The sequence below is a fragment of the Ostrinia nubilalis genome, chromosome 17, assembly GCF_963855985.1.
Source record: "Ostrinia nubilalis chromosome 17, ilOstNubi1.1, whole genome shotgun sequence".
NCBI lineage: Eukaryota > Metazoa > Arthropoda > Insecta > Lepidoptera > Crambidae > Ostrinia > Ostrinia nubilalis.
In genome coordinates this window covers 12,837,773-12,848,154 of record NC_087104.1, presented here as the reverse complement: position 1 = coordinate 12,848,154, position 10,382 = coordinate 12,837,773, and the positions used below count along the sequence as shown (strand labels likewise).

The 10,382-nt window shown below is 39.1% G+C and overlaps 1 protein-coding gene across 1 annotated transcript; it reads right to left on the bottom strand.

Moving 5' to 3' along the window:
* Window positions 1-5,346: 5,346 nt before the first annotated feature.
* On the bottom strand, window positions 5,347-10,303 carry LOC135080270 (uncharacterized). The gene is made up of 4 exons (XM_063974956.1): window positions 10,229-10,303; window positions 9,730-9,807; window positions 7,503-7,709; window positions 5,347-6,601 (listed from the first exon to the last, which is right to left on the bottom strand). Exons 1-4 carry the CDS (start codon window positions 10,301-10,303, stop codon window positions 6,449-6,451), a joined length of 513 nt encoding a protein of 170 aa, XP_063831026.1. The 3' UTR covers window positions 5,347-6,448.
* Between the last annotated feature and the right edge of the window lie 79 nt (window positions 10,304-10,382).

Here is a 10,382-nt window from a genome sequence, read left to right as displayed (position 1 = left end):
AAAACTTATTACATTAGGCTTAAATTAAATAAAGCCTAGAAATTATACAATAATGTTATGTATCTATTTTTTCAACTCATCTTTCAACGAAGCATAACATCTCTATGCGATTTTGAAAATATATTAGTGTCGAAGCAGTGGTAGGGTCAAAGTAATATCGGGACGTGTAAAACTGCTTTTTAACAGCCTACTTGAAATGAGTATACAATACGGGACAGTTTTTGTATGGTCATAGGGTCTAAAATAATTTTGGCAATTTCTAAAAGAAAGTCAAGAATAAAAATAATTGAAATAACATCATCAGTCACATACAAAATTCTTAACATTCAAATTAAATTAATAATATATTGTTAAAAATATGTAATAATAAATGTTAATAATAAAAATGAATGGCACTATAAACTATCGTTATAACTTTACCACTAAGCATTGATTTTATCATCTTCAATTCAAAAATAAGGTAATACGGGCGACTTTCTAAAGCCATTTTCGTATTTTCTATCTTTATCGGTACTATCTATCGCAGTCACTCATATCAGCATCTTGCTTTGAGAAAAAGGGATGGATGTATCCAAAAAATAGACAATGTCGTAAAGAATAGCCTCGCGAAAACCAGAATTTTTGCAATTTTTGATTCGATAATTTATTGAGTTGATAGTAGAAATGGATGATTTTCAATTACCTATGATGATAATGATTAACAAATTGAATTAAAATAACAACAGCAGAACAGATTCCGTTCTACCATTTTCAAAACTAAATGTAACATACATTTATTTCTTTCTTTCTAACAGATTCTAATTGAAAAGGACAACCTACAGCTTTTAAGCTAAAATGTAATGATATTTTATCTTTTGAGAATGGTGAAACAAAATTTAATAATAGTGCGATGTAGTACTAACAAATAAGATTTTTAATATAAAAATATTTAAAAACTACTTCTCCTATGTTCTACATTACATGGTTTGTCTACATCAAACTAATGGAAGATACTTTAAGGTAGTTAGTTTCTAAATAAAGATCACACAAGTTTCATATTTCATATCACATCATAGCTGGCTTTTGTTAATAAGACTTTATTTATGGAAAAAATATAATAAATGGACCAATTGTTCGATCATTAAACATTGTGCTACCAAAAAAATATATTATTCATGTAAATAAAAAAATACTAGGTACGATAACTGAGTCAGAGCCTGAGTTATAGGAGCGGAGTGACGTCAAACGTCAGCAAGAATTCAGCTATGCTTCAGTGGGTCTAGTCAAAATGCCATCGCAAACCAATAGGAAGTTTTCACTAATGTCAGTCGCCGCGTCACCAGTAATTCGATTCGATCGGAAAATGGCAGCCAAAATGCACATTGAACCACCAACGACGCGGCGATATAAAAGTTCATTCGAAATCGAATAAAAGTTAAAAAATGTCTATGACTGCGATTGTTTTTACTTTTTTTAGCTTTTTTTTTTTAATTTGTTTCTTCCTTCTTTCTGCTCTCTGTTTACGTCTATGCTTCGCCGTCAAACTAACTGTCAAAACGACATCGCGATACGGATTTGTCAAAACAGCCTTAGGGTGGGTTGCACCATCTTAGTTTAACTTTGACAAACGTCTAAAATCTGTCAAAGTCCATACAAAAAACACCGGTTAACGTCATAGTTACGGTCAAAGTTAGGTGGTGCAACTCACCCTATTGGTTTTCGATCGCATCGAAGCTTATCACCGGGGTTTTAGTAATCGCAATGAAAATGGCGGGTGTTGCGATTCGATTCGATTTTGATTGAGTCTTAAATGCATGTTGGCTAAGCCTTTGTATGGGAAATTTCAATCCAGTCTTTCGATTATCGATAGGTAGGGCTTTGCGATTAGATTTTTTTGCCGTTTGACTAAGCCTTTTTTGTTATCGACCTCTTATGCGATTTGTTTATTTGTTTGCGACTGGTTTGCGATGGGTTTGCGATTTTAAAGTGCGTTTTGACTAGACCCGCAGATGTTGATATCTGTATGCTCTGTCAAAAATCTTATTAACAAGTCCACACAAAACAAAACGTATACTCGTACATTAAATACAACGTTACATTTAGTATCTCAAACCTTTAGAATAAGTAATATTGGGTGCGTTTGGCGGAAAAAAAAACGCTTGGAAGCGCTTGGAAGCGAAATGGCGATCGCTACGGCATGCCCGTATTCACAAACATTACTATGAGGTCTCACAGTGCTTGTAAACGCACAGGGTGATACACGAACTAATCACATAGCTCTATTCAACGCTGTGCGTTCGATTTGCTGCTTCACTTAAGCAAGCATCGTTTGTGAATACGGGCGTAACTAACTTCAATAGTGACGTGTTTCATTCATTGTTTAGCAGTGACAGCGCTTACCGCTTAGCGGTCGCTATTTTTCTCACAAGCGTTTCCGAGCACTTTTTTTCCGCCAAGCGCACCCAATCTATCGGTAAATTAACAATATTGTAGGACAACCGAACTAAAACCGTTAGCACAGCACCTTACATTTAACTATTTAAGGATTTTAAGGCATTATTGTGGTTTTTAGTTCACGTTAAAAAACAAGTCGGTTTGAATTACTTCGAGGTCACTTTGGCTATTTACAGGAGTTAAGGTCACAACGTATTTTAAACAAAAACTTTTCATGAGATTAAGAAAATAAGAGCTATATTTCTTTGCATTTTTTAACATTTTCACGTTTTTTGTTAATGAATAAAAGTTATTGGTAACACACACCTATTTAGAACTGGTGATTTCTTCAACTTTTTATTTTTTTAGTAGACATACAAAAAGTATTTACTATACTTAGTTTGACAATCGCTTTTAATATTGTTTTGTGTTGTGACCTGCCCTTAATTTCTATTAGCAGAAGATCTAAAAATATTTTAGACGGAAACTACACTAATTCGTGTATAACAAGGAACACCTAGATAGGGGGTATCTACACGACCTAGTAGATAAAGTTCCTCTAGATTAATACAAAACGAATGTATTCAATAACTTTGTTTTAATTTATGTGAATACCTCGCTTAAGGGTCCCACGTCAAGGCTCTTACTCGTATACGTGAATATCATACGTTTTTAATGGCGGCGAATTTAGAATTTCACTACATATTAGGACGGCTACATTTTGAGACGGGCTAGGTATTCATTCAAATTTAACCATACAAAGGATATAATATCTAGGTAGGTATTTTTCATGTACTCCTGAGAATTTGCTTTTGTCCTTGACATAAAATTAAACGAAATATAATTTAAAACAATTTGAAATAAAACGCCACCAAATAAATTGCTTTTTGAGTTTGACCTTGATTTTGGCATGGAAAGTGAGAAATTATTTGTTCCAATTCTACGTGGGACTCTTAACAGGGCCTACCTTTACACCTCAGCTCTACACAGGACTGCAAGGATCGTTATTCGAGTCGAGACAGTAGTCTAGGTGGTCATCCATCACAGCATAGCTCTCGCTCTTGAACCGCATGCATTTGGGACATTGGTAGACCTGGAAATAAAAAAGAGTTCGGTTATGTTCAGTTTGGTGAAAATAAGTGAGACGGTTATTGTATAGTTCCGTCGCCGAGCACGTAAAACTTAGTCTAATGAACCCAAGCTACACATCCTTATCACTCGCGCGTAATTATATTGCTGTCGCGCTCGCACACTCACTGCGGCCGCCCGTCGCACAGTCGCGGATGAGTAGCTTGGGGTCATTGGACGGAATTCTACGTGCTCGGCGACCGGGCTTTAGATTAGTGTTTTTTTCGGCGTTTTTTGGCTTTTGGGTTACGTTTAGCCCTCAAATAAATAGAACAACGTGCACACACGAACATTCGTAGGTGGCTCGCGTGAATATTAACTTAATCCGTCTTATTACAAAAGTGAAACCCGGGACGAACACTGGTTTAAAATGATATTTCCATACTAAGGCTAAGTTGCACCACCTAACTTTGACCGTAACTATAACGATAACTGGTGTTTTTTGCATGGAGTTTGACAGATTTTTGACGTTTGTCGAAGTTAAAGTAAGATGGTGCAACCCAGCCTAAATGTCAATTTAAACCAGAGTTCAATAAGTTTGTCGCGCGTCTACAATCATACGAAAACGTTACAAAAACGAGCCGAAAACACACTAATCTACAATTTTTTGTCCTATTTCTGTATACAACAAACATTCTAAGTAAGATTATCGAAAAGATGGCGTCTCACTCTAATTTAACATACTACCTCCATTTATCTAGAAAGAAGAAAGAGATAAACATAATACTATTTGTTTGTTGAATACAGAAACCGAAAAAATATTAATATTGTTAGTTATGAGTAGTTAAATCAATGGCAGTTTCGAAGAAAATACACAAACTAGAAAAACAAACATAACACTGGCAATCCGCGCTAATAAAATCCTGGACAAAAATATCTTGTACACACTAACACAAACGAGCAAAGGGTAAAAAAGGTAAAGGACTAAAAGGAAATAAAGAAATAGCACATCATATTTTTGTCACAGACATACATAATAATATGGCCTACAGAACCATTAATTATTTGGATTCTTGGAAAATAATCTTATGTCTTTATAACAAGGTTCAACATCAATTTGATGATTAAAAATACATTGATGAAATATCACTACAATTTTTAAGAAGTACCTACAAGGCATTTGTTAACACAATCATGCAGAATAATAGTGGTATATTCACATTGCTCTATGAACAAGTGTGAACAAACTCATAAACTAGCTAAAACAATAATTCACTCTAATGCGGAATTCACAGGGGTCACTTTAGTTAAATGATATAGAATTTTAAATTCTTACGGAATACGGGATACGTACGGAATCATTTTCAGGTAGGTATACTTGTATGAACTCAACTTATAAGTAGGTACTCTAAAAATAAAATAGTAAGACACGGGTCTTAACGCGACGTTTATTAATGAGTTACATTATGTACTCGCGGCTTGTGACCAAATTGACGTTTCGGCTGCGATGCTGAAGCCGTGGTCACAAGCAGACTGGCGGCTCGCGGCGTCGTCCGTTCGGGCGGGCTTGAAAATGTTCAACTACCCTCATATTGTCATTTGTTACACTACCACTAGTCACAAGCCGTGAGTAAATAATGTAACTCATTAATAAACGTCGCGTTAAGACCCGTGTTTTACTATTTTAGTTGAAATGGAACGCGAAAGTTTAAAATCTTTACTCTAAAAATATACAAAACCCATGTAAATTCTGCATAGTATCCATGCACAAGTGACAGTTATTTTTATGTAATCAAATTAAACAATATTAAAACGCTTGTTAAACTAAAAAGACACACATAATAAATGTCAGATGTGCTTACCTATAAATATCGTAAGTATGTGTGAACTGTAATAAATTGTGTAATAATTTTAAGTAAATAATATAAACTGGAATTGCCTGAAAATGTGTGTAATAAATAATACATACAATATTTATAAGCTTCTTAAAAATACTACAATATAAATAAAATGCATATCAGTAAGCTAAAACAATAAATAAATAAATACGTAAGTTGTAAATGCTAAATAAGCGTATCTTTCACTACATATATTTTTGTACTAAGTAAATAATTATGATTCATAAATAAATTATTAAAAAACCTAAAACCACAAAGGAGCATTACATACATCTAATCATATTCAAATGATGATATTATTAATGTAAAGGATGAATGATAGTTTTTCATTGAATTTTAAAAAAGATGTGCGCCACTGCGCCACTACAGTGGCTTACTTAAACTATTACTTGACAGTGGCGCCAACTAGTAAGCGAAAATACTACAAACTAATAATGTAAACCAGTTATGTAATGAGAATGACTATTGAATGACTTAGTTTGTAGACCTAAAATGAAGCGATTTAAATTACAAAGTACAAACATTTCAATCGTGAGAATAGGTTTTTAATTGTCAAATGTCTGGAACCCAGTGATTCGAATGTGCAAACACCGGAAAATTAAACAAAGTGTAGTTCCGCGGTCGAATACTGTAAGTGTTGTGTGTCGAGAACAGTTGCGAGAAAATAGTGAGTTGGAGAACAATGATACGAGAGGCAATCGTAATAAAAGACTGCGAAAGAGGGTAGACCGATATGTCTGCCCATAACTCGCAAAATTCTTCAGTTACTCCGTGACCATGGCGCTTGCAACAGTGCCGAAATATCGGAAACTCAAAATTAAGGTACATGGTAGCAATCCCGTCAGTAATAATAATTTTGTTAGTGACCATGAAAGTTTAAAACAACATACTAAAATGAACCTTATATCTTTTGGAATTGAATAGATTTCTTTTTTAACTGGTACAGAATGTCCTACGTCGTTAAGTCCGTCTAATAAGCCAATTTATATGGCATTCAAGTTTAAATAAATAAATAAATAATTGGTTAATAGTGTCAGCTACAACAGTTGGCCTGTTTAGGGTAAACGCCCCTACAATAAGCAACTGTCGACGTGTTGTTGTAACAAGACAAGAGTCTTGAAAGGCTTGTCGCACACTGGGCAGTCGAAACGCAGCGGCGGCGGCGTTCCTTCTTTATCCATCTCCATGCTTTCTTCTTCTGAGATTTTCTTCTTCTTGATGCCCTTGTCAAGTAAATTGAGACTTAGGTGTATGATACTTGAGTTGTTTTTAGTTTGTTAGTCGTCGCGCTTAAATACTTAGCAGATTAATGATGTTATCTTCTTCGTAGGGTTAATGCACGATGACTTCTCTGCTTTTTAGGGTTAATGGCGTTATTTTGGGCCAGTTTGTAATTCGAATCAGTATAGTTTGCGCCAATAGACTAACAAGTTCGACAATATTATTACTGGATTGTCTATGCCGGTGCGTATAAAGTTGTCATTGATTTCAAAGTGTAATTTTTAAAATATTTAAAACACTGTAAGAGCAGTCTCCAAGTCCAAGAAATTATCAAATAGATATTTAAGATTTATAAACAGACATAAGAACCATAGATAATCATAATATTTTGGCGCGGACTGCAAATGCTAACAATGTTAACAGCATTGTTGTGTTCCGGCAGTTAGAGGTAAGATAGCCAGTTCCTCCGTGGTTGAGGATTCTGGGTGAAGCTCGCTTCCACCTTGGGCCTGATCATCACTTACCATCAGGTGAGATACAGGCCAAGAGCTTCCTCGTTGTGGATAAAAAAATAATTGATAAGCGAACCAAAGACAACTCTTTGCATTGGCCAATAATAATTTCATTAGACGAACCAGACCACCATACGGCATAGACAAGATAAATTAGCACTTTCTATCATAGCTACTTATCGCGATCGTCATTTGTCGATCCCTAAACCTATGCGCAGACCATCGATTTTTCGTCGGCCAATACTTTAGTCGGGCAGTTGATCATTGATGTATGGAAGTGCGCACATTACACCGATTTGATTTGGCCGATTCTTCATACAAATTAAAATCGGGCCCAACAATATCGGCTAACTAAAAATCGGTGGTCTGCGCCTAGTCTAATCCAACTTACCGTCTTCTTAGTAGCGCCATTTCCAGCCGGTCTAGTAGTGCCGGCGCTACCAGCCGGTCTGCCAGTGGTACCAGGTCTACTAGTACTACTGGTAGGCCTGGAGCCAGCCTGCCTCGATGACGGAGCAGAAGGTGCGGTAGGCTGAGGGTTCCTACTGGTGGTCGCTGTCCAGAACACGTCTGGGTTGATCTTTCTGACTTCGTCGAGCTGTAACAATTGATTTTTTAAGGGTTTTTCTTGCGTGTTGATTATTTGACAAAATACTAAAATTAATCCTAAACCCAATTGATTAAAAAATATATCATCATCATCATCTCAGCCATAGGACGTCCACTGCTGAACATAGGCCTCCCCCAATGCTTTCCATGTTGCCCGGTTGGTAGCGGCCTGCGTCCAGTGCAGCGCCTTCCTGCTACCTTTATGATGTCGTCGGTCCACCTTGTGGGTGGACGTCACACGTTGCGTTTTCCGGTACGCGGCCTCCACTCCAGAACCTTGCTGCCCCATCGGCATAACATGTATAAAGTATAATATTTCTGTGTACTTTCTGTGTTTGTCGTTCCAAGTATGGAGATTATATTTAGGGGAGAGGGGCCTGGCCCCCTGATATGTTATGTCCGATTGATACGGGGTCGACGGCACACTACATATTTTTGTTGCAAAACCGACCTTATCACAACTACATAAGTTGCCACAGTGTTTACTTTGAGTGCTGTCGTCTGTATAGTCAACCGCACATCAGAGAGCATTTAGTTGCAATATCGCCCCTATCACAAGCACATAAGTTCTATGACTGCGCTGCGCCGTGCGGAGGTGACCATGATGTTCTCTTTCTCGCACGCCGTCTGTCTCGCTCACGCTCCGACTACATTGCAATATCGCTCCTATCACAAGCACATAAGGAACTATGGTATAATATTCAGATTAATGTACCGCTGTCTGTACAAATGCCAGCACACCCGACTATACATTCTCGTTGCAATATCGCCCCTATCACAAGCACATAAGGTGACTGACCTGCAGCACCAGCGGAGGTCGACAATGATGTTCTCTTTCTAGCACGCCATCTGTCTCGCTCAGGCTCCGACTACATTGCAATAACGCCCCTATCACAAGCACATAAGGAACTATGGTATAACATTCAGATTAATGTACCGCTGTCTATACAAATGCCAGCACACCCGACTATACATTCTCGTTGCAATATCGCCCCTATCACAAGCACATAAGGTCTACACTGACCTGCAGCACCAGCTCCTGTATCCTGCGCTTTGCCGTGCGGAGGTCGACTTGATGTTCTCTTTCTCACACGCCATCTGTCTCGCTCACGCTCCGACTACATTGCAATATCGCCCCTATCACAAGCACATAAGGAACTATGGTATAATATTCAGATTAATGTACCGCTGTCTGTACAAATGCCAGCATACCCGACTATACATTCTCGTTACAATATCGCCCCTATCACAAGCACATAAGGTCTACGACTGACTTGCAACACCAGCTCCTGTATCCTGCGCTGCGCCGTGCGGAGGTCGACCATGATGTTCTCTCTCACGCACGCCATCTGTCTCGCTCACGCTCCGACTACATTGCAATATCGCCCCTATCACAAGCACATAAGGTCTATCTATACTGACCTGTAGCACCAGCTCCTGTATCCTGCGCTGCGCCGTGCGGAGGTCGACCATGATGTTCTCTTTCTAGCACGCCATCTGTCTCGCTCACGCTCCGACTACATTGCAATATCGCCCCTATCACAAGCACATAAGGTCTATCTATACTGACCTGTAGCACCAGCTCCTGTATCCTGCGCTGCGCCGTGCGGAGGTCGACCATGATGTTCTCTTTCTCGCACGCCATCTCTCTTGCTCACGCTCCGACTACATTGCAATATCGCTCCTATCACAAGCACATAAGGAACTATGGTATAATATTCAGATTAATGTACCGCTGTCTATACAAAGGAAAACGGAAACGTGGTCGCCCCAAGCAAACTTGGCGGCGCACTGTGGCAGACGAGGCGAAGAAGATCGACAAGACTTGGAGCGAGATCAAACACATAGCTCAAGACCGAACGCGATGGAGGACTGTTGTGGACGCCCTCTGCCCCATCTAGGGGACATAGGACCATAAGTCAAGTCTATACAAATGCCAGCACATCTGACCATACATTATTATTGTTGCAATATCGCCCCTATCACAAGCACATAAGGTCTACACTGACCTGCAGCACCAGCTCCTGTATCCTGCGCTGCGCCGTGCGGAGGTCGACCATGATGTTCTCTTTCTCGCACGCATCTGTCTCGCTCACGCTCCGACTACATTGCAATATCGCTCCTATCACAAGCACATAAGGAACTATGGTATAATATTCAGATTAATGTACCGCTGTCTGTACAAATGCCAGCACACCCGACTATACATTCTCGTTGCAATATCGCCCCTATCACAAGCACATAAGGAACTATGGTATAGTATCCAGATTAATGTACCGCTGTCTGTACAAATGCCAGCACACCCGACTATACATTCTCGTTGCAATATCGTCCCTATCACAAGCACATAAGGTCTACACTGACCTGCAGCACCAGCTCCTGTATCCTGCGCTGCGCCGTGCGGAGGTCGACCATGATGTTCTCTGTCTAGCACGCCATCTGTCACGCTCGCGCTCCGACTACATTGCAATATCGTCCCTATCACAAGCACATAAGGTCTACACTGACCTGCAGCACCAGCTCCTGTATCCTGCGCTGCGCCGTGCGGAGGTCGACCATGATGTTCTCTTTCTCGCACGCCATCTGTCTCGCTCGCGCTCCGACTACATTGCAATATCGCCCCTATCACAAGCTCATAAGGTCTACGACTGCGCTGCGCCGT

Coding starts and splice junctions, on each gene's coding strand:
- LOC135080270 (XM_063974956.1), bottom strand. CDS start 10,303: ATGGCGTGCGAGAAAGAGAACATCATGGTCGACCTCCGCACGGCGCAG. Junction 9,808..10,228: donor TACAGGAGCTGGTGCTGCAG/GTCAGTGTAGAC, acceptor AGCGTGAGCGAG/ACAGATGCGTGCGAGAAAGA. Junction 6,602..7,502: donor ATGGCGCTACTAAGAAGACG/GTAAGTTGGATT, acceptor TTACTTGACAAG/GGCATCAAGAAGAAGAAAAT.